The sequence below is a fragment of the Pezoporus occidentalis genome, unplaced genomic scaffold, assembly GCF_034315485.1.
Source record: "Pezoporus occidentalis ecotype Australia unplaced genomic scaffold, CSIRO_AGI_Poc_V1 ctg1131, whole genome shotgun sequence".
NCBI classification, from domain to species: Eukaryota; Metazoa; Chordata; class Aves; order Psittaciformes; family Psittacidae; genus Pezoporus; species Pezoporus occidentalis.
Window position 1 is genome coordinate 696 of NW_026912920.1, and position 23,376 is coordinate 24,071.

The following is a 23,376-nucleotide window of genomic DNA, read 5'->3' on the forward strand; positions in this document are numbered from 1 at the left end:
GCTGTCACCCCTGACCCCACTCTCGGTGCCCCATAGGTGTCCCTGCCCCCCCATCCCCCTTTCCCCCCCATGGGTGCTGTCACCCCACACCCCTGACCCCCCCCCAGGTGCCCCATAGGTGTCCATGGCCCCCCATCCCCCCCATGGGTGCTGTCATCCCCCCCGGTGCCCCATAGGTGTCCCTGCCCCATGGCTGCTGTCCCCCCCCACCCCCATGTCCCTGCTCCATGGCTGCCCCATGGCTGCTGCCCCCAGCCCCACATCCCTGCCCCATGGCTGCCCCATGGCTGCTGCCCCCAGCCCCCCCATGGCTGCTGCCCCCAGCCCCACGTCCCTGCCCCATGGCTGCTGTCCCTCACCCCCATGTCCCTGCCCCATGGCTGCTGCCCCCAGCCCCACGTCCCTGCCCCATGTCCCTCACCCCCATGTCCCTGCCCCATGGCTGCTGCCCCCAGCCCCACGTCCCTGCCCCATGGCTGCTGTCCCTCACCCCCATGTCCCTGCCCCATGGCTGCTGTCCCTCACCCCCATGTCCCTGCCCCATGGCTGCTGTCCCTCACCCCCACGTCCCTGCCCCATGGCTGCTGTCCCTCACCCCCATGTCCCTGCCCCATGGCTGCTGTCCCTGCCCCATAGGAAGCTCTTCTCCATGGCTGCTGCCCCCAGCCCCACGTCCCTGCCCCATGGCTGCCCCATGGCTGCTGTCCCTGCCCCATAGGAAGCTCTTCTCCATGGCTGACTTCGAGGTCGGGCGCCCGCTGGGCCGGGGCAAGTTCGGGCGCGTTTACCTGGCGCGGGAGCGCGGCTCCAAGGTGCTCGTGGCCCTCAAGGTGCTCTTCAAGTCCCAGCTCGAGAAGGAGGGGCTGGAGCATCAGCTGCGGAGGGAGGTCGAGATCCAGGCGCACCTCCGGTAACAGCATCTATGGGGCGGCATCTATGGGGCCCATGGGGGGCAGCTCTTCTCCATGGAGGGGCTGGAGCATCAGCTGCGGAGGGAGCTCGAGATCCAGGCGCACCTCCGGTACCCGCATCTATGGGGCGGCATGGCTGCTGTCCCTGCCCCGGAAGCTCTGGGGCGGCTCCATGGGGCGGCACTTCGAGGGGGGCAGCGCTTAGGAGGGGCTGGAGCATCAGCTGCGGAGGGAGGTCGAGATCCAGGCGCACCTCCGGTACCGGCATCTATGGGGCGGCACTTGGGGGGCAGCGCTTAGGAGGGGCTGGAGCATCAGCTGCGGAGGGAGGTCGAGATCCAGGCGCACCTCCGGTACCGGCATCTATGGGGCGGCATCTATGGGGCGGCATCTATGGGGCGGCACTTGGGGGGCGGCACTTGGGGGGCAGCGCTTAGGAGGGGCTGGAGCATCAGCTGCGGAGGGAGGTCGAGATCCAGGCGCACCTCCGGTACCGGCATCTATGGGGCGGCATCTATGGGGCGGCATCTATGGGGCGGCACTTGGGGGGCAGCGCTTAGGAGGGGCTGGAGCATCAGCTGCGGAGGGAGGTCGAGATCCAGGCGCACCTCCGGTACCCGCATCTATGGGGCGGCATCTATGGGGCGGCATCTATGGGGCGGCATCTATGGGGCGGCACTTGGGGGGCAGCGCTTAGGAGGGGCTGGAGCATCAGCTGCGGAGGGAGGTCGAGATCCAGGCGCACCTCCGGTACCGGCATCTATGGGGCGGCACTTGGGGGGCAGCACTTGGGGGGCAGCACTTGGGGGGCAGCGCTTAGGAGGGGCTGGAGCATCAGCTGCGGAGGGAGGTCGAGATCCAGGCGCACCTCCGGTAACAGCATCTATGGGGCGGCATCTATGGGGCGGCACTTGGGGGACAGCACTTGGGGGGCAGCACTTAGGAGGGGCTGGAGCATCAGCTGCGGAGGGAGGTCGAGATCCAGGCCCACCTCTGGTACTGGCATCTATGGGGCGGCATCTATGGGGCGGCACTTGGGGGGCAGCACTTGGGGGGCAGCACTTGGGGGGCGGCAGTTAGGGGATGGTACTTGGGGGGCGGCAGTTATGGGCCAGCACTTGGGGGGGCGGCACTTGGGTGGCACCATTTGGGGCACTTATGGGGCAGCAGTTGGGTGGCAGTTGGGGGTGGCAGTTGGGCAGCAGTTACGGGGCAGCACTTGGGGGGCAGCAGTTATGGGGTGGCACTTAGGGGGCGCACTTATGGGGCAGCACTTGGGGGGTTGCACCTATGGGGTGGCACTTAGGGGGTGCACCTATGGGGCGGTACTTAGGGGGTGCACTTATGGGGCGGCACTTAGGGGGTGCACTTATGGGGCAGCACTTGGGGGGTGGCACCTATGGGGCAGCACTTGGGGGTGGCACCTATGGGGTGGCACTTAGGGGGTGCACTTATGGGGCAGCACTTGGGGGGTGGCACCTATGGGGCGGTACTTAGGGGGTGCACTTATGGGGCAGCACTTGGGGGTGGCACTTAGAGGGTGGTACTTAGGGGGTGCACTTATGGGGCAGCACTTAGGGGGTGGTACTTAGGGGGTGCACTTATGGGGCAGCAGTTGGGAGGTGGCACCTATGGGGCGGCACTTAGGGGGTGCACTTATGGGGCAGCACTTGGGGGGTGGCACTTAAGGGGTGCACCTATGGGGCAGCACTTGGGGGGTGGCACTTGGGGGCTGGCACTTAGGGGGTGGCACCCATTGAGTGAGGAGGTGAAATCTTGAGGTCCCTATGGGGGGGGGACTTAAAGCCCCTGGAGGGATCCTGGGGGTTTGTGGGTGGCACTTGGGGGGCCCAGTGGGGTGGTGGGGAAGACCTGTGGGGGGGATCCCAGCTCCCATTGGCTGCCCACTGAGGGGGTCCCAGCTCCCATTGGCCACTGAGAGGGTCCCAGCTCCCATTGGCCACTGAGGGGGTCCCAGCTCCCATTGGCTGCCTGCTTTGGTTCTGAGCTCCCATTGGCCGCCCGCTTTGGCGCTGAGCTCCCATTGGCCGCCCGCTGTGGCGCTGAGCTCCCATTGGCCGCCCGCTGTGGCGCTGAGCTCCCATTGGCCGCCCGCTGTGGCACCGAGCTCCCATTGGCCGCCCGCTGTGGCGCCGAGCTCCCATTGGCCGTCCGCTGTGGCGCCGAGCTCCCATTGGCCGCCCGCTGTGGTTCTGAGCTCCCATTGGCCACCCGCTGTGTGCTGAGCTCTCATTGGCCGCCCGCTTTGGCGCTGAGCTCCCATTGGCCACCCGCTGTGGTTCTGAGCTCCCATTGGCCGCCCGCCTTGGTTCTGAGCTCCCATTGGCCGCCCCCGCAGGCACCCCAACATCCTGCGCCTCTACAACTTCTTCCACGACGAGCGCCGCGTGTTCCTCATCCTGGAGTTCGCGCCCCGGGGGGAGCTCTACAAGGAGCTGCAGCGCTGCGGGCGCTTCGACGCCGCGCGCACCGCCACGGTGAGCGCTCTGTGGGGCGGAGCTGTGGGGCAGAGCTGTGGGGCAGAGCTGTGGGGCTGAGCTATGGGGCAGAGCTGTGGGGCAGAGCTATGGGGCTGGGGGTGCTCTATGGGGCTGAGCTATGGGGCAGAGCTGTGGGGCTGGGGGTGCTCTGTGGGGCTGAGCTATGGGGCAGAGCTATGGGGCTGGGGGTGCTCTGTGGGGCAGAGCTATGGGGCAGAGCTGTGGGGCTGGGGGTGCTCTGTGGGGCTGGGGGTGCTCTATGGGGCAGAGCTATGGGGCAGAGCTGTGGGGCAGAGCTATGGGGCTGGGGGTGCTCTATGGGGCTGGGGGTGCTCTGTGGGGCAGAGCTGTGGGTGCTCTGTGGGGCAGATCTATGGGGGCTCTGTGGGGCGGGGCTGCAGTGCTGCGGGCGCTTCGACGCCGCGCGCACCGCCACGGTGAGTGCTCTATGGGGCGGAGCTGTGGGGCTGAGCTATGGGGCAGAGCTATGGGGCTGGGGGTGCTCTGTGGGGCGGAGCTGCAGCGCTGCGGGCGCTTCGACGCCGCGCGCACCGCCACGGTGAGTGCTCTATGGGGCACAGCTATGGGGCAGAGCTATGGGGCTGGGGGTGCTCTGTGGGGCGGAGCTGCAGCGCTGCGGGCGCTTCGACGCCGCGCACACCGCCACGGTGAGTGCTCTATGGGGCGGAGCTGTGGGGCTGGGGGTGCTCTGTGGGGCTGAGCTATGGGTGCTCTGTGGGGTGGAGCTGCAGCGCTGCGGGCGCTTTGACGCCGCGTGCACCGCCAGGGTGCGTGCTCTATGGGGCAGCGCTATGGGGCAGCTCTGACCCCCATGTCCTGTGCCCCACAGCTGGTGGAGGAGCTGGCGGACGCGCTCCAGTACTGCCACAGCTATGGGTGCTCTATGGGGCTGTGTGTGCTCTATGGGGCTATGTGTGCTCTATGGGGCAGCCCTGACCCCCATGTCCTGTGCCCCACAGCTGGTGGAGGAGCTGGCGGACGCGCTCCAGTACTGCCACAGCTGTGGGTGCTCTATGGGGCAGCGCTATGGGGCAGCTCTGACCCCCATGTCCCACAGCTGGTGGAGGAGCTGGCGGACGCGCTCCAGTACTGCCACAGCTATGGGTGCTCTATGGGGCTGTGTGTGCTCTATGGGGCAGCGCTATGGGGCAGCGCTATGGGGCAGCCCTGACCCCCATGTCCTCTGCCCCACAGCTGGTGGAGGAGCTGGCGGACGCGCTCCAGTACTGCCACAGCTATGGGTGCTCTATGGGGCTGTGTGTGCTCTATGGGGCAGCGCTATGGGGCAGCGCTATGGGGCAGCGCTATGGGGCAGCCCTGACCCCCATGTCCTGTGCCCCACAGCTGGTGGAGGAGCTGGCGGACGCGCTCCAGTACTGCCACAGCTATGGGTGCTCTATGGGGCAGCGCTATGGGGCAGCGCTATGGGGCAGCCCTGACCCCCATGTCCTGTGCCCCACAGCTGGTGGAGGAGCTGGCGGACGCGCTCCAGTACTGCCACAGCTATGGGTGCTCTATGGGGCTGTGTGTGCTCTATGGGGCAGCGCTATGGGGCAGCGCTATGGGGCAGCCCTGACCCCCATGTCCCACAGCTGGTGGAGGAGCTGGCGGACGCGCTCCAGTACTGCCACAGCTGTGGGTGCTCTATGGGGCTAGGTGTGCTCTATGGGGCAGCGCTATGGGGCAGCCCTGACCCCCATGTCCTGTGCCCCACAGCTGGTGGAGGAGCTGGCGGACGCGCTCCAGTACTGCCACAGCTATGGGTGCTCTATGGGGCTAGGTGTGCTCTATGGGGCAGCGCTATGGGGCAGCCCTGACCCCCATGTCCTGTGCCCCACAGCTGGTGGAGGAGCTGGCGGACGCGCTCCAGTACTGCCACAGCAAGCGCGTGATCCACCGGGACATCAAACCCGAGAACCTGCTCCTGGGCTTCCTGGGCGAGCTCAAGATCGCCGACTTCGGGTGGTCCGTGCACACGCCCTCGCTCCGGTACCGCTGTGGGGCGGCGCTGTGGGGCGGCGCTATGGGGCACGGGTATGGGGCGGCGCTATGGGGCGGCGCTATGGGGCACGGTTATGGGGAGCTATGGGGCACGGTTATGGGGAGCTATGGGGCACGGTTATGGGGAGCTATGGGGCACGGTTATGGGGAGCTATGGGGCACGGTGCTATGGGGGCATGGGGCGGGCTATGGGGCGGCGCTGTGGGGCGGCGCTTTGGGGCCCGGGTTTGGGGCGGCGCTGTGGGGCGGCGCTATGGGGCAGTGCTATGGGGCACGGTTATGGGGAGCTATGGGGCACGGTTATGGGGCGCTATGGGGCGGTGCTATGGGGCACGGTTATGGGGCACGGTTATGGGGAGCTATGGGGCACGGTTATGGGGCACGGTTATGGGGCACGGTTATGGGGAGCTATGGGGCACGGTTATGGGGCACGGTTATGGGGCACGGTTATGGGGCACGGTTATGGGGAGCTATGGGGCACAGTTATGGGGAGTTATGGGGCATGGTTATGGGGCGGCGCTATGGGGCGGCGGTTATGGGGGGCAGTTATGGAGCACGGTTATGGGGCACGGTTATGGGTGGCTATGGGGCACGGTTATGGGGAGCTATGGGGCACGGTTATGGGGCGCTATGGGGCACGGTTATGGGGAGCTATGGGGCACGGTTATGGGGAGCTATGGGGCACGGTTATGGGGCGGCGCTATGGGGCACGGTTATGGGGAGCTATGGGACACGGTTATGGGGCACGGTTATGGGGCATGGTTATGGGGAGCTATGGGGCACGGTTATGGGGCACAGTTATGGGGCACGGTTATGGGGAGCTATGGGGCACGGTTATGGGGAGCTATGGGGCACGGTTATGGGGAGTTACGGGGCATTAGGGAGCGCTATGGGGCGCGATTATGGGGCACTGTGGGGCATGGTTTGGGCATGGCTATGGGTCACTATGGGGCGTGGTTTGGGCATGGTTATGGGGTGCTATGGGGCGTGGTTTGGGCATGGTTATGGGGTGCTATGGGACATGGTTTGGGCATGGCTATGGGTCGCTATGGGGTGTGGTTTGGTCATGGTTATGGGGTGTTTAGGCATGGTTATGGGGTGTTTAGGCATGGTTATGGGGTGTTTAGGCATGGTTATGGGGTGTTTAGGCATGGTTATGGGGTGTTGTTTAGGCATGGTTATGGGGTGCTATGAGGCATGGTTATGGGGTGTTTAGGCATGGTTATGGGGTGCTATGAGGCATGGTTATGGGGTGTTGTTTAGGCATGGTTATGGGGTGCTATGAGGCATGGTTATGGGGCGTGGTTTGGGCATGGTTATGGGTCACTATAGGGTGTGGTTTGGGCATGGTTATGAGGTGCTATGGGGCGTGCTTTGGGCATGGTTATGGGGCCCTATTGCGTGCTGTGGGTCGCGGCTATGGGGCGCTATGGGGCGTGGTTTGGGCATGGTTATGGGGCCCTATTGCGTGCTGTGGGGCGCGGCTATGGGGCGCTATGGGGCGTGGTTTGGGCATGGTTATGGGTCACTATAGGGTGTGGTTTGGGCATGGTTATGAGGTGCTATGGGGTGTGCTTTGGGCATGGTTATGGGGTGCTATGGGGCGTGGTTTGGGCATGGTTATGGGGCCCTATTGCGTGCTGTGGGGCGCGGCTATGGGGCGCTGTGGGGCGTGGTTTGGGCATGGTTATGGGGTGCTATGGGGCGTGGTTTGGGCATGGTTATGGGGCCCTATTGCGTGCTGTGGGTCGCGGCTATGGGGCGCTATGGGGCGTGGTTTGGGCATGGTTATGGGGCGCTATTGCGTGCTGTGGGTCGCGGCTATGGGGCGCTGTGGGGTGTGGTTTGGGCATGGTTATGGGGCGCTATTGCGTGCTATGGGGCGCTGTGGGGTGTGGTTTGGGCATGGTTATGGGGCACTATTGCGTGCTGTGGGGCACGGCTATGGGGCGTGGTTTGGGCATGGTTATGGGGCGTGGTTTGGGCATGGTTATGGGGCGCTATTGCGTGCTGTGGGGCGCGGCTATGGGGCGCTGTGGGGCGTGGTTTGGGCATGGTTATGGGGCGTGGTTTGGGCATGGTTATGGGGCGCTATTGCGTGCTGTGGGGCGCGGCTATGGGGCGTGGTTTGGGCATGGTTATGGGGCGTGGTTTGGGCATGGTTATGGGGCGCTATTGCGTGCTGTGGGGCGCGGCTATGGGGCGCTATGGGGCGTGGTTTGGGCATGGTTATGGGGCGCTATTGCGTGCTGTGGGGCGCAGCTATGGGGCGCTATGGGGCGTGGTTTGGGCATGGCTATGGGGCGCTATTGCGTGCTGTGGGGCGCGGCTATGGGGCGTGGTTTGGGCATGGTTATGGGGCGCTATTGCGTGCTGTGGGTCGCGGCTATGGGGCGCTATGGGGCGTGGTTTGGGCATGGTTATGGGGCATGGTTTGGGCATGGCTATGGGGCGCTATTGCGTGCTATGGGGCGCTATGGGGCGTGCTTTGGGCATGGTTATGGGGCGCTATTGCGTGCTGTGGGGCGCGGCTATGGGGCGCTGTGGGTCTGTGCCCCCCAGGCGGCGCACGCTCTGCGGGACCCTGGATTACCTCCCCCCGGAGATGGTGGAGGGGCGCGCGCACGACGAGAAGGTCGATCTCTGGTGCCTGGGGGTGCTCTGCTTCGAGCTGCTCGTGGGGGCCCCCCCCTTCGAGAGCCCCTGCGTGGCCGACACCTACAGGCGCATCACCAAGGTAGGCGCCAGCCCCATAGAGACCCACAAGTGGCCCCCAGACCCATAGAGACCCACAAGTGCCCCCCAGACCCATGGAGACCCACAAGTGCCCCCCAGACCCATAGAGACCCACAAGTGGCCCACAGACCCATAGAGACCCACAAGTGCCCCCCGGACCCATAGAGACCCATAGCGACCCACATAGAGACCCATAGCGACCCACATAGACACCCCCCGGACCCATAGAGACCCACGAGTGCCCCACGGACCCATAGAGACCCACGAGTGCCCCGCGGACCCATAGAGACCCACAAGTGCCCCCCAGACCCATAGAGACCCACAAGTGCCCCCCAGCCCCATAGAGACCCACAAGTGCCCCCCGGACCCATAGAGACCCACGAGTGCCCCCGGACCCATAGAGACCCACAAGTGCCCCCTGGTCCCATAGAGACCCACAAGTGCCCCCCGGACCCATAGAGACCCACAAGTGCCCCCCAGACCCATAGAGACCCACAAGTGCCCCCCAGACCCATAGAGACCCACAAGTGCCCCCCGGACCCATAGAGACCCACAAGTGCCCCCTGGTCCCATAGAGACCCACAAGTGCCCCCGGACCCATAGAGACCCACAAGTGCCCCCCGGACCCATAGAGACCCACGAGTGCCCCCTGGACCCATAGAGACCCACAAGTGCCCCCCGGACCCATAGAGACCCACAAGTGCCCCCGGACCCATAGAGACCCACAAGTGCCCCCCAGACCCATAGAGACCCACGAGTGCCCCCCAGACCCATAAAGACCCATAAGTGCCCCCCAGACCCATAGAGACCCACAAGTGCCCCCAGCCCCATAGAGACCCACAAGTGCCCTCCAACCCCATAGAGACCCACAAGTGCCCCCCGGTCCCATAGAGACCCACAAGTGCCCTCCAACCCCATAGAGACCCACGAGTGCCCCCGGCCCCATAGAGACCCACAAGTGCCCCCCGGACCCATAGAGACCCACAAGTGCCCCCCGGACCCATAGAGACCCACAAGTGCCCCCCGGACCCATAGAGACTCACAAGTGTCCCCCGGACCCATAGAGACCCACAAGTGCCCCCCGGACCCATAGAGACCCACAAGTGCTCCCAAACCCCATAGAGACCCACGAGTGCCCCCCGGACCCATAGAGACCCACAAGTGCCCCCCAGCCCCATTGCCCCCTTTTACAGGGGTCCCTCATTGCCCCTTCCCCCCCCAGTGAGGCACCCCCAAGGGGGGGGTGTGGCCGGTGGCAACCCCTGCCCTCCCATTGGCTGCCGCTGATGCCCCGCCCCTTCCCGCCTTTCCCTCATAGGTGGACCTTCGCTTCCCCCCGGAAGTGCCGGAGGGCGCCCGTGACCTCATCACGCGGCTGCTGCGCTACAGCGCCCCCCAGCGGCTGCCCCTGGCGCAGGTCCTGCAGCACCCATGGGTGCGGGAGAACTCCCGGCGGGTGCTGCCCCCGGGCCACGGCCCCGCCCCCACCCCCGCCCCCCCGCAGTGAACCCCCCCAATAAAGCTCTTGGTGACCCACAGCCCTCGTGCCGCGTCCAATCGGCGGCGCCAAGGAGACACGCTCAAGATGGCGGCTCCCATGAGCCACACTCAAGATGGCGGCTCCCGTGAGCCACATCCAAGATGGCGGCGCCCTGAGGAGAGCGCTCTCAAGATGGCGGCTCCCATGAGCCACGCTCAAGATGGCGGCGCCAAGGAGACATGCTCAAGATGGCGGCTCCCATGAGCCACATCCAAGATGGCGGCGCCCTGAGGAGAGCGCTCTCAAGATGGCGGCTCCCATGAGCCACACTCAAGATGGCGGCGCCCTGAGGAGAGCGCTCTCAAGATGGCGGCTCCCATGAGCCACGCTCAAGATGGCAGCTCCCATGAGCCACATCCAAGATGGCGGCGCCCGGAGGAGAGCGCTCTCAAGATGGCGGCTCCCATGAGCCACACTCAAGATGGCGGCGCCTTGATGGAGGCTCTGCTGTGGCACATGCAAGATGGCGGCTCCGATGAGCCACATTCAATATGGCTGAGCCCTGACGGAGGCTCTGCTGTGGTGCACTCAAGATGGTGGCTCCCATGAGCCACATCCAAGATGGCGGCACCCTGAGGAGAGCGCTCTCAAGATGGCGGCTCCCATGAGCCACATCCAAGATGGCGGCTGTGCCCTGATGGAGACTGCTGTGGCACACTCAAGATGGTGGCTCCCGTGAGCCACACTCAAGATGGCGGAGCACAGAATACGGTGGCTCCGATGAGCCACATCCAAGATGGTGGCGCCCTGAGGGAAGCGTTGTGGTGCCACATTCAATATGGCTGCGCCCTGACAGAGGCTCTGCTGTGGTGCACTCAAGATGGCGGCTCCCATGAGCCACATCCAAGATGGCGCCCTGATGGAAGTGCTGCTGTGGCGCACACAAGATGGCGGCACCCAGAGGGAAGCGTTGCAGCGCCACATTCAATATGGCTGCGCCCTAAGGGAGGCTCTGCTGTGGCACACTCAAGATGGCGGCTCCCATGAGCCACACTCAAGATGGCAGAGCCATGATGGACGCTCTGCTGTGGCGCACTCAAGATGGCGGCTCCCATGAGCCACGCTCAAGATGGCGGAGCACAGAATATGGCAGCTCCCATGAGCCACATCCAAGATGGTGGCGCCCTGAGGGAAGCGCTGCTGTGGCGCACTCAAGATGGCGGCTCCAACGAGCCACACTCAAGATGGCGGAGCCCTGAGGGAAGTGCTGCTGTGGCGCCACATTCAATATGGCTGCGCCCTAAGGGAGGCTCTGCTGTGGCGCACTCAAGATGGCGGCTCCCATGGGCCACACTCAAAATGGCGGCGCACTCAAGATGGCGGCGCCCCGTGGGGAAGTGCCACACTCAAGATGGCGGCGCCCTGAGGGAAGCGCTGCTTTGGCGCACACAAGATGGCGGCTCCCATGTGCCACACTCAAGATGGCGGCGCACTCAAGATGGCGGCGCCCTGAGGGGAAGTGCCACGCTCAAGATGGCGGCTCCGGCCTCGGCGCCACCGGATGTTCTTCCTCGTCCGCTTCCGGTTCCGGTGCGTGCAGCCTGGCCGGGAGGCGCGCGGACGGGCCCGAGGTACCGGGGGGTTCCGGGGGGCGGTGGGGGGAGGGGGAGGGGGCGCTGGGGGGAGGGGCAGCTCGGGGGGGGTGGGGGGGACCCATAGGGAACCCCCGTGGGGGCCGGGGGTGGGGGCAGGGATGGGGAGAGGCCGTGGGGGGTGGGGGGTGCAGCAGGGGGAGGGCAGGGCCGCTGCAGGGGGTTCTGTGCGCGCTGAGCCCCATAGGGGCTCTGCCCCACAGGCTCTGTGCCCCATAGGCTCTGCCCCACAGGCTCTGTGCCCCATAGGCGCTCTGCCCCACAGGCTCTGAGCCCCACAGGCTCTGTGCCCCACAGGCGCTGAGCCCCACAGGCGCTGTGCCCCATAGCTGCCCCATAGGGGCTGTGCCCCATAGGCGCTGTGCCCCACAGGCTCTGTGCCCCACAGGCTCTGTGCCCCATAGGTGCCCCATAGGCGCCCCATAGGCTCTGTGCCCCACAGGCTCTGTGCCCCATAGGTGCCCCATAGGCGCCCCATAGGCTCTGTGCCCCACAGGCTCTGTGCCCCACAGGTGCCCCACAGGCGCTGTGCCCCATAGGTGCCCCATAGGCTCTGTGCCCCACAGGCTCTGTGCCCCATAGGTGCCCCATAGGCGCCCCATAGGCTCTGTGCCCCACAGGCTCAGTGCCCCACAGGCTCTGTGCCCCACAGGCGGTGCCCCATAGGTGCCCCACAGGCTCTGCCCCATAGACGCTGTGCCCCATAGGGGCTGTGTTCTATAAGCGCTGTGCCCCACAGGTGCCCCACAGGTGCCCCATCGACACCTCGGGATGCTGCTGCTGCTGCTGCTGCTGCTGCTGCTGCTGCTCCCGGTGCCGGCGGCTCCGGGCTCCGTGGAGGTGCTGCGGCCCCGCGGGGTCTCCCTGTCCAGTGAGTACCGGCCCCATAGAGCCCCATAGAGCCCCATTCATCCCTATACAGCCCCATTCATCCCCATAGAGCCCCATAGAGCCCCATAGAGCCCCATAGAGCCCCATTCATCCCTATACAGCCCCATAGAGCCCCATAGAGCCCCATGGAGCCCCATGGAGCCCCATAGAGCCCCATAGAGCCCCATAGAGCCCCATAGAGCCCCATGGAGCCCCATAGAGCCCCATAGAGCCCCATGGAGCCCTATAGAGCCCCATAGAGCCCCATGGAGCCCCATAGAGCCCCATGGAGCCCCATAGAGCCCCATGGAGCCCTATAGAGCCCCATAGAGCCCCATTCATCCCCATACAGCCCCATAGAGCCCCATAGAGCCCCATGGAGCCCCATAGAGCCCCATAGAGCCCCATAGAGCCCCATAGAGCCCCATAGAGCCCTATAGAGCCCCATAGAGCCCTATAGAGATACACACCCCCCATAGAGCCCCATAGAGCCCTATAGAGCCCCATAGAGCCCCATAGAGCCCCATAGAGCCCTATACAGCCCCATAGAGCCCCATACAGCCCCATTCATCCCCATACAGCCCCATTCGTCCCTATACAGCCCCATACAGCCCCATTCATCCCTATACAGCCCCATACAGCCCCATACATCCCTATGGGGGACTCTGTACATCCCCATTCATCCCTATAGAGCCCCATACAGCCCTATAGAGCACTCTGTACATCTCCATACAGCCCTATAGGGCACTCTGTACATCCCCATTCATTCCTATACAGCCCCATACAGCCCTATGCATCCCTATAGGGCACTCTGTACATCCCCATACATCCCTATACAGCCCCATACAGCCCTATGCATCCCTATGGGGCACTCTGTACATCCCCATACATCTCTATACAGCCCCATACAGCCCTATGCATCCCTATGGGGCACTCTGTACATCCCCATACATCCCTATAGGGCACTCTGTACATCCCCATACATCCCTATAGGGCACTCTGTACATCCCCATACATCCCCATACAGCCCCATACATCCCCATACATCCCTATAGGGCACTCTGTACATCCCCATACATCCCCATACAGCCCCATACATCCCCATACATCCCTATAGGGCACTCTGTACATCCCCATACATCCCTATACAGCCCCATACAGCCCCATACATCCCTATAGGGCACTCTGTACATCCCCATTCATCTCTATACCCCCCATACCCCCCATACCCCCTATACTGGACTCCATCCCCCCATCCCCCCCCCAAACCCCCTGTGCCCCTCCCCCCCCCCAGACCACCACTTCTACGAGGCCTCCAAGCCCTTCACGTGCCTCGACGGCTCGGCCACCGTTGCCTTCGCGTGGGTCAACGACGACTACTGCGACTGTCGCGACGGCTCCGACGAGCCCGGTGAGCCCCGCGTGCCCCATGGACGCTGCGTGCCCCATAGATCCTGTGTGCCCCATGGATGCTGCGTGCCCCATAGATCCCGCGTGCCCCATAGCCCCCGCGTGCCCCATGGATCCTGTGTGCCCCATAGACCATGTGTGCCCCATGGACCCCACGTGCCCCATGGATGCTGCGTGCCCCATAGATCCTGTGTGCACCATAGCCCCCGCGTGCCCCATGGATCCTGTGTGCCCCATAGATCCTGTGTGCCCCATGGATGCTGTGTGCCCTATAGATCCCGTGTGCCTCATGGATGCTGTGTGCCCCATAGACCATGTGTGCCCCATGGATGCTGCGTGCCCCATGGATCCTGTGTGCCCCATAGATCCTGGGTGCCCCATGGACCCCGTGTGCCCCATAGATCCCGCGTGCCCCATAGCCCCCGCGTGCCCCATGGATCCTGTGTGCCCCATGGATCCTGTGTGCCCCGTAGATCCTGGGTGCCCCATGGATGCTGCGTGCCCCATGGATCCTGGGTGCCCCATGGATGCTGCGTGCCCCATGGATCCTGGGTGCCCCATGGATGCTGCGTGCCCCATAGATCCCGTGTGCCCCATAGATCCTGTGTGCCCCATAGACCATGTGTGCCCCATGGATCCTGTGTGCCCATGGATGCCGTGTGCCCCATAGATCCCGTGTGCCCCATAGATCCCGCGTGCCCCATAGCCCCCGCATGCCCCATGGATGCCGCGTGCCCCATAGACCCCTGCGTGCCCCATGGATCCTGCGTGCCCCATGGATCCTGCGTGCCCCATGGATGCTGTGTGCCCCATGGATGCTGTGTGCCCCATAGACCCCTGTGTGCCCCATGGATCCTGTGTGCCACATGGATCCTGTGTGCCCCATAGACCATGTGTGCCCCATGGATCCTGCGTGCCCCATGGATGCTGTGTGCCCCATAGACCATGTGTGCCCCATGGACCCTGCGTGCCCCATGGACCCTGCGTGCCCCATGGACCCCGCGTGCCCCATGGATGCCGCGTGCCCCATAGACCCCGTGTGCCCCATGGATCCCGTGTGCCCCATGGATCCCGTGTGCCCCATGGATCCTGTGTGCCCCATGGATGCTGTGTGCCCCATAGACCCCCGCGTGCCCCATGGATCCTGTGTGCCCTATAGATCCCGTGTGCCTCATGGATGCTGTGTGCCCCATAGACCATGTGTGCCCCATGGATCCTGCGTGCCCCATGGATCCCGCGTGCCCCATGGATGCTGTGTGCCCCATGGACCCTGCGTGCCCCATGGATCCTGTGTGCCCCATAGATCCTGTGTGCCCCATGGATGCCGCGTGCCCCATAGACCCTGCGTGCCCCATGGATCCTGTGTGCCCCATGGATGCCGCGTGCCCCATAGACCCCTGCGTGCCCCATAGACCATGTGTGCCCCATAGATCCCGTGTGCCCCATGGATGCCGTGTGCCCCATGGATCCTGTGTGCCCCATGGATGCCGCGTGCCCCATAGACCATGTGTGCCCCATGGATCCCGTGTGCCCCATGGATCCCGTGTGCCCCATGGATGCCGTGTGCCCCATGGATGCTGTGTGCCCCATGGATCCTGCGTGCCCCATAGCCCCCACGTGCCCCATGGATGCTGTGTGCCCCATGGATCCTGTGTGCCCCATGGATGCTGTGTGCCCCATGGATCCCGCGTGCCCCATAGCCCCCGCGTGCCCCATGGATTCTGCGTGCCCCATGGATCCTGCGTGCCCCATAGATCCTGCGTGCCCCATAGCCCCCTTGTGCGCCATAGACCCCTGCATGCCCCATAGACCCCTATGTATCCTGTAGGACCTCTATGCGTCGTATAGACACTGCTCTGCATCCTATAGACCCCCTATGTATCCTATAGGAACCCCTCTGCATCCTATAGACCCCCTATGTATCCTATAGGAACCCCTCTGCATCCTATAGACCCCCTATGTATCCTATAGGAACCCCTCTGCATCCTATAGACCCCCTATGTACCCTATAGGCCCCCCCCGTACCCTGCAGCCCCCCATGTTCTGCCCCCCAGGCACCCCCGCCTGCCCCAACGGCCGCTTCCATTGCACCAACGCCGGGTACCGGCCCCAGAGCATCCCCTCAGCCCACGTCAACGACGGCGTCTGCGGTGGGTGTGGGTCCGGGTGTGGGTCAGGGTGTGGGTCAGGGTGTGGGTCAGGGTGGGGGTCAGGATGTGGGTCAGGGTGGGCTCAGCTTGGGGGTCAGGATGGGGGTCAGGGTGTGGGTCAGGGTGTGGGTCAGGGTGTGGGTCAGGCTGTGGGTCAGGGTGTGGGTCAGGTTGGGGGTCAGGGTGTGGGTCAGGGTGTGGGTCCAGGTGTGGGTCAGGTGTGGGTCCAGGTGTGGGTCAGGTGTGGGTCAGGGTGTGGGTCAGGGTGTGGGTCCAGGTGTGGGTCAGGTGTGGGTCCAGGTGTGGGTCAGGGTGTGGGTCAGGGTGTGGGTCCAGGTGTGGGTCAGGTGTGGGTCCAGGTGTGGGTCAGGGTGTGGGTCAGGATGTGGGTCAGGGTGGGCTCAGCTTGGGGGTCAGGGTGGGGGTCAGGGTGTGGGTCCAGGTGTGGGTCCGGGTGTGGGTCCGGGTGTGGGTCCAGGTGTGGGTCCAGGTGTGGGTCCGGGTGTGGGTCCGGGTGTGGGTCCAGGTGTGGGTCAGGTGTGGGTCAGGGTGTGGGTCAGGGTGTGGGTCCAGGTGTGGGTCAGGGTGTGGGTCCAGGTGTGGGTCAGGGTGTGGGTCAGGGTGTGGGTCAGGGTGGGGGTCAGGGTGTGGGTCAGGGTGTGGGTCAGGGTGTGGGTCAGGGTGTGGGTCAGGGTGTGGGTCAGGTTGGGGGTCAGGGTGTGGGTCAGGGTGTGGGTCCAGGTGTGGGTCAGGTGTGGGTCCAGGTGTGGGTCAGGTGTGGGTCCGGGTGTGGGTCAGGGTGTGGGTCCAGGTGTGGGTCAGGTGTGGGTCCAGGTGTGGGTCCGGGTGTGGGTCAGGTGTGGGTCCAGGTGTGGGTCAGGGTGTGGGTCAGGTTGGGGGTCCGGGTGTGGGTCAGGTTGGGGGTCAGGGTGTGGGTCAGGGTGTGGGTCCAGGTGTGGGTCCGGGTGTGGGTCCGGGTGTGGGTCCAGGTGTGGGTCCAGGTGTGGGTCCGGGTGTGGGTCCGGGTGTGGGTCCAGGTGTGGGTCCAGGTGTGGGTCCAGGTGTGGGTCAGGGTGTGGGTCCAGGTGTGGGTCAGGGTGTGGGTCAGGGTGTGGGTCAGGGTGTGGGTCCAGGTGTGGGTCCAGGTGTGGGTCCAGGTGTGGGTCCAGGTGTGGGTCCGGGTGTGGGTCAGGTGTGGGTCCGGGTGTGGGTCCAGGTGTGGGTCCGGGTGTGGGTCCGGGTGTGGGTCAGGTGTGGGTCCGGGTGTGGGTCCGGGTGTGGGTCCGGGTGTGGGTCCAGGTGTGGGTCCAGGTGTGGGTCCAGGTGTGGGTCAGGGTGTGGGTCAGGTGTGGGTCCAGGTGTGGGTCCGGGTGTGGGTCCAGGTGTGGGTCCAGGTGTGGGTCCAGGTGTGGGTCCGGGTGTGGGTCCGGGTGTGGGTCCAGGTGTGGGTCAGGTGTGGGTCAGGGTGTGGGTCAGGGTGTGGGTCCAGGTGTGGGTCAGGTGTGGGTCCAGGTGTGGGTCAGGTGTGGGTCCGGGTGTGGGTCCAGGTGTGGGTCCAGGTGTGGGTCCGGGTGTGGGTCCAGGTGTGGGTCCGGGTGTGGGTCCGGGTGTGGGTCCGGGTGTGGGTCCAGGTGTGGGTCAGGTGTGGGTCCGGGTGTGGGTCCGGGTGTGGGTCCGGGTGTGGGTCCAGGTGTGGGTCCAGGTGTGGGTCAGGTTGGGGGTCAGGATGTGGGTCAGGGTGGGCTCAGCTTGGGGGTCAGGGTGGGGGTCAGGGTGTGGGTCCAGGTGTGGGTCCGGGTGTGGGTCCGGGTGTGGGTCCAGGTGTGGGTCAGGTGTGGGTCAGGGTGTGGGTCCAGGTGTGGGTTAGGTGTGGGTCAGGGTGTGGGTCAGGGTGTGGGTCAGGGTGTGGGTCAGGGTGTGGGTCAGGGTGTGGGTCCGGGTGTGGGTCCGGGTGTGGGTCCAGGTGTGGGTCCAGGTGTGGGTCAGGTGTGGGTCCAGGTGTGGGTCCAGGTGTGGGTCAGGGTGTGGGTCCAGGTGTGGGTCCAGGTGTGGGTCCGGGTGTGGGTCCGGGTGTGGGTCCGGGTGTGGGTCCAGGTGTGGGTCAGGTGTGGGTCCGGGTGTGGGTCCAGGTGTGGGTCCAGGTGTGGGTCAGGTTGGGGGTCAGGGTGTGGGCCAGGATGTGGGTCAGGATGTGGGTCAGGGTGTGGGTCCAGGTGTGGGTCCGGGTGTGGGTCAGGTGTGGGTCAGGTGTGGGTCCAGGTGTGGGTCCGGGTGTGGGTCCGGGTGTGGGTCAGGTGTGGGTCAGGTGTGGGTCCAGGTGTGGGTCCAGGTGTGGGTCCAGGTGTGGGTCCGGGTGTGGGTCAGGTGTGGGTCAGGTGTGGGTCCAGGTGTGGGTCCAGGTGTGGGTCCAGGTGTGGGTCCAGGTGTGGGTCAGGTGTGGGTCCGGGTGTGGGTCAGGTGTGGGTCCAGGTGTGGGTGGGTGGGTCAGGTGTGGGTCCAGGTGTGGGTCAGGGTGTGGGTCCAGGTGTGGGTCCAGGTGTGGGTCCGGGTGTGGGTCCAGGTGTGGGTCCAGGTGTGGGTCCAGGTGTGGGTCCAGGTGTGGGTCCAGGTGTGGGTCCAGGTGTGGGTCCAGGTGTGGGTCCAGGTGTGGGTCCAGGTGTGGGTCCGGGTGTGGGTCCGGGTGTGGGTCCGGGTGTGGGTCAGGGTGTGGGTCCAGGTGTGGGTCAGGTTGGGGGTCCAGGTGTGGGTCCCATGTGTTGCCCCCCCAGATTGCTGCGACGCCACCGATGAGTACAGCAGTGGGGCTGCCTGCGACAACACCTGCAAGTGAGAGCCAGGGGGGGCTGGGGGGGCTCTATGGGGAGCTGGGGGCTCTATGGGGGGCTGGGGGCTCTGTGGGGGGCTGGGGGCTCTATGGGGGGCTGGGGGCTCTGTGGGGGTCTATGGTGTTTATATGTGCTATGGGTGTCTATAGGTGCTATAGATGTTTATGGCGGTCTATAGGTGTCTATAGGTCTCGATAGGTGTCTATAGGTGTCTATAGGTGCTGTAGGTGTCTATAGGTGTCTGTCTATTGGTCTCTATAGGTGTCTATAGGTCTCCGTAGGTGTCTCTAGGTGTCTATAGATGTCTATAGGTGTCTATAGGTGCTATAGGTGTCTATAGATGTCTGTAGGTCTCTATAGGTGCCATAGGTGTCTATAAGTGCTATAGATCTCTATAGGTCTCCGTAGGTGTCTATAGGTCTCTATAGATTTCCGCAGGTGTCTATAGGTGTCTATAGGTACCATAGGTGTCTCTAGGTGTCTATAGGTGTCTATAGGTGTCTATAGGTGTCTTTAGGTGCCATAGGTGTCTATAGATGCTATAGATGCTGTATGTGTGTGCAGGGAGCTGGGCCAGCGGGAGCGGGAGGCTCTGCAGCGCCTATAGGTGTCTATAGGTGTCTATAGGTGTCTATAGGTGTCTATAGGTGTTATAGGTCTCTATAGGTGTCTGTAGGTGCTATAGGTGTCTCTAGGTGTCTATAGGTCTCTATAGGTGTCTATAGATGCTATAGATGCTATAGGTATGTGTGTGCATGCAGGGAGCTGGGCCGGCGGGAGTGGGAGGCTCTGCAGCGCCTATAGGTGTGTATAGGTGTCTATAGGTGTTATAGGTCTCTATAGGTGTCTATAGGTGCTATAGGTGTCTCTAGGTGTCTATAGGTGTCTCTAGGTGTCTGTAGATGCTATAGGTGTCTATAGGTGTCTATAGGTCTCCATAGATGCTATATGTGTGCAGGGAGCTGGGCCGGCGGGAGCGGGAGGCTCTGCAGCGCCTATAGGTGTCTATAGGTGTCTATAGGTGTCTATAGGTGTCTATAGGTGTCTATAGGTCTCTATAGGTGTCTATAGGTGTCTATAGGTGTCTATAGGTCTCTATAGGTCTCTATAGATGTATATGTGTATGTGCCTGCAGGGAGCTGGGCCGGCAGGAGCGGGAGGCTCTGCAGCGCCTATAGGTGTCTATAGATGCTATAGGTCCCCATAGATGCTATATGTGTGTAGGGTGTCTATAGGTGTCTATAGGTCTCTATAGGTCTCTATAGATGTATATGTATGTGTGTGCAGGGAGCTGGGCCGGCGGGAGCGGGAGGCTCTGCAGCGCCTATAGGTGTCTATAGGTGTCTATAGGTGTCTATAGGTGTCTATAGATGCTATAGATGCTGTATATGTGTGCAGGGAGCTGGGCCGGCGGGAGCGGGAGGCTCTGCAGCGCCTATAGGTGTCTCTAGGTGTCTATAGATGCTATAGGTGTATATGTATGTATGTGCATGCAGGGAGCTGGGCCGGCGGGAGTGGGAGGCTCTGCAGCGCCTATAGGTGTCTATAGGTCTCTATAGGTCTCTATAGGTGTCTCTAGGTGTCTATAGATGCTATAGGTGTATATGTGTATATGCATGCAGGGAGCTGGGCCGGCAGGAGCGGGAGGCTCTGCAGCGCCTATAGGTCTCTATAGGTGTCTATAGGTCTCTATAGATGCTATAGATGTATATGTATGTATGTGCCTGCAGGGAGCTGGGCCGGCGGGAGCGGGAGGCTCTGCAGCGCCTATAGGTGTCTATAGGTGTCTATAGGTGTCTATAGGTGTCTATAGGTCTCTATAGGTCTCTATAGATGCTATAGGTGTATATGTATGTATGTGCCTGCAGGGAGCTGGGCCGGCGGGAGCGGGAGGCTCTGCAGCGCCTATAGGTGTCTATAGGTCTCTATAGGTGTCTATAGATGTCTATAGATGCTATAGATGTATATGTGTATGTGCCTGTAGGGAGCTGGGCCGGCGGGAGCGGGAGGCTCTGCAGCGCCTATAGGTCTCTATAGGTGTCTATAGGTGTCTATAGATGCTATAGGTGTATATGTATGTATGCATGCAGGGAGCTGGGCCGGCGGGAGCGGGAGGCTCTGCAGCGCCTATAGGTGTCTATAGGTCTCTATAGGTGTCTATAGGTCTCTATAGGTGTCTATAGATGCTATATGTATGTATGTGTGCAGGGAGCTGGGCCGGCGGGAGCGGGAGGCTCTGCAGCACCTATAGGTGTCCATAGGTCTCTATAGATGCTATAGATGTATATGTATGTATGTGCATGCAGGGAGCTGGGCCGGCGGGAGCGGGAGGCTCTGCAGCGCCTATAGGTGTCTATAGATGCTATAGATGCTATAGATGCTATATGTATGTATGCCTGCAGGGAGCTGGGCCGGCGGGAGCGGGAGGCTCTGCAGCGCCTATAGGTGTCTATAGGTGTCTCTAGGTGTCTCTAGGTGTCCATAGGTCTCTATAGATGCTATAGATGCTATATGTATGTATGTGCGTGCAGGGAGCTGGGCCGGCGGGAGCGGGAGGCTCTGCAGCGCCTATAGGTGTCTCTAGGTGTCTCTAGGTCTCTATAGGTCTCTATAGGTCTCTATAGATGCTATAGATGTATATGTATGTGTGCAGGGAGCTGGGCCGGCGGGAGCGGGAGGCTCTGCAGCGCCGCGCGGAGCTGCTCCGGGCCGGCTTCATCCTGCGGCAGCAGCTGGTGCAGGACGCGGCCGCGGCGCGCCGGGACAAGCAGGTACCGGCCCGGCCCCATAGCGCGTCCTCTGCTCCCCATAGCGCGTCCTCTGCTCCCCATAGGGTCCCATAGGGCATCCTCTGCTCCCCATAGCGCATCCTCTGCTCCCCATAGCGCATCCTCTGCTCCCCATAGCGCATCCTCTGCTCCCCATAGCGGATCCTCTGCTCCCCATAGCGCGTCCTCTGCTCCCCATGGGGTCCCATAGCGCATCCTCTGCTCCCCATAGCGGATCCTCTGCTCCCCATGGGGTCCCATAGGGCATCCTCTGCTCCCCATAGCGCATCCTCTGCTCCCCATAGCGCGTCCTCTGCTCCCCATAGCGGATCCTCTGCTCCCCATAGGTCCCATAGCGCATCCTCTGTTCCCCATGGGGCATCCTCTGCTCCCCATAGCGCATCCTCTGCTCCCCATAGCGCGTCCTCTGCTCCCCATAGCGCATCCTCTGCTCCCCATAGCGCGTCCTCTGCTCCCCATAGGGCATCCTCTGCTCCCCATAGCGCGTCCTCTGCTCCCCATGGGGTCCCATAGCGCATCCTCTGCTCCCCATAGCGCGTCCTCTGCTCCCCATGGGGTCCCATAGCGCATCCTCTGCTCCCCATAGCGCATCCTCTGCTCCCCATAGCGCGTCCTCTGCTCCCCATGGGGGTCCCGTAGGGGGTCCTATAGGGGATGCTGTGCTCCCCATAGCGCATCTGCTCCCCATAGCGCATCTGCTCCCCATAGCGCATCCTCTGCTCCCCATGGGGTCCCATAGCGCATCCTCTGCTCCCCATGGGGTCCCATAGCACATCCTCTGCTCCCCATAGCGCATCCTCTGCTCCCCATGGGGTCCCATAGCGCATCCTCTGCTCCCCATAGCGCATCCTCTGCTCCCCATAGCGCGTCCTCTGCTCCCCATGGGGTCCCATAGCGCATCCTCTGCTCCCCATAGCGGATCATCTGCTCCCCATGGGGTCCCATAGGGCATCCTCTGCTCCCCATAGCGCATCCTCTGCTCCCCATAGCGCGTCCTCTGCTCCCCATAGCGCGTCCTCTGCTCCCCATAGCGCGTCCTCTGCTCCCCATGGGGTCCCATAGCGCATCCTCTGCTCCCCATAGCGCATCCTCTGCTCCCCATAGCGCGTCCTCTGCTCCCCATAGCGCGTCCTCTGCTCCCCATAGCGCGTCCTCTGCTCCCCATGGGGTCCCATAGCGCATCCTCTGCTCCCCATAGCGCATCCTCTGCTCCCCATAGGGCATCCTCTGCTCCCCATAGCGCGTCCTCTGCTCCCCATAGCGCGTCCTCTGCTCCCCATGGGGTCCCATAGCGCATCCTCTGCTCCCCATAGCGCATCCTCTGCTCCCCATAGCGCATCCTCTGCTCCCCATAGCGCATCCTCTGCTCCCCATAGGGCATCCTCTGCTCCCCATGGGGCATCCTCTGCTCCCCATAGCGCATCCTCTGCTCCCCATAGCGCGTCCTCTGCTCCCCATAGGGCATCCTCTGCTCCCCATAGGGGTCCCATAGCGCATCCTCTGCTCCCCATAGCGCATCCTCTGCTCCCCATGGGGTCCCATAGGGCATCCTCTGCTCCCCATAGGGGTCCCATAGCGGATCCTCTGCTCCCCATGGGGTCCCATAGGGCATCCTCTGCTCCCCATAGGGGTCCCATAGCGGATCCTCTGCTCCCCATGGGGTCCCATAGCGCATCCTCTGCTCCCCATAGCGCATCCTCTGCTCCCCATGGGGTCCCATAGGGGATCCTCTGCTCCCCATAGGGGTCCCATAGGGGATCCTGTGCTCCCCATAGGGGTCCCATAGGGGATGCTGTGCTCCCCATGGGGGTCCCATAGGGGATGCTGTGCTCCCCATGGGGGTCCCATAGGGGATGCTGTGCTCCCCATAGGGGTCCTGTAGGGGGTCCCATACGGGGTCCTGTAGGGAGTCCCATAGGAGTCCTATAGATGTCTTATAGGGGTGCCCATAGGGGTCCTATAGGGGATGCTGTGGTTCCCATAGGGTTCCCATAGGGGTCCTATAGGTTCCCATAGCTCCCATAGGCTCC

General features: G+C 63.4%; 2 protein-coding genes across 2 annotated transcripts; both read left to right on the forward strand.

The window, feature by feature from the left end:
* Window positions 1-710: 710 nt before the first annotated feature.
* On the forward strand, window positions 711-9,677 carry LOC134172537 (aurora kinase C-like; the record flags this gene model as incomplete). The annotated part of the gene is made up of 5 exons (XM_062635702.1): window positions 711-910; window positions 3,271-3,409; window positions 5,274-5,422; window positions 7,997-8,171; window positions 9,489-9,677. Coding segments are annotated over 5 exons (852 nt in total), but the record flags the coding sequence as incomplete, so codon positions are not given.
* A 1,074-nt stretch (window positions 9,678-10,751) lies between these two features.
* Window positions 10,752-21,334, forward strand: PRKCSH (PRKCSH beta subunit of glucosidase II; the record flags this gene model as incomplete). The annotated part of the gene is made up of 6 exons (XM_062635715.1): window positions 10,752-11,240; window positions 12,053-12,173; window positions 13,467-13,583; window positions 15,637-15,732; window positions 18,501-18,558; window positions 21,211-21,334. Coding segments are annotated over exons 1-6 (1,005 nt in total), but the record flags the coding sequence as incomplete, so codon positions are not given.
* Window positions 21,335-23,376: the final 2,042 nt, after the last annotated feature.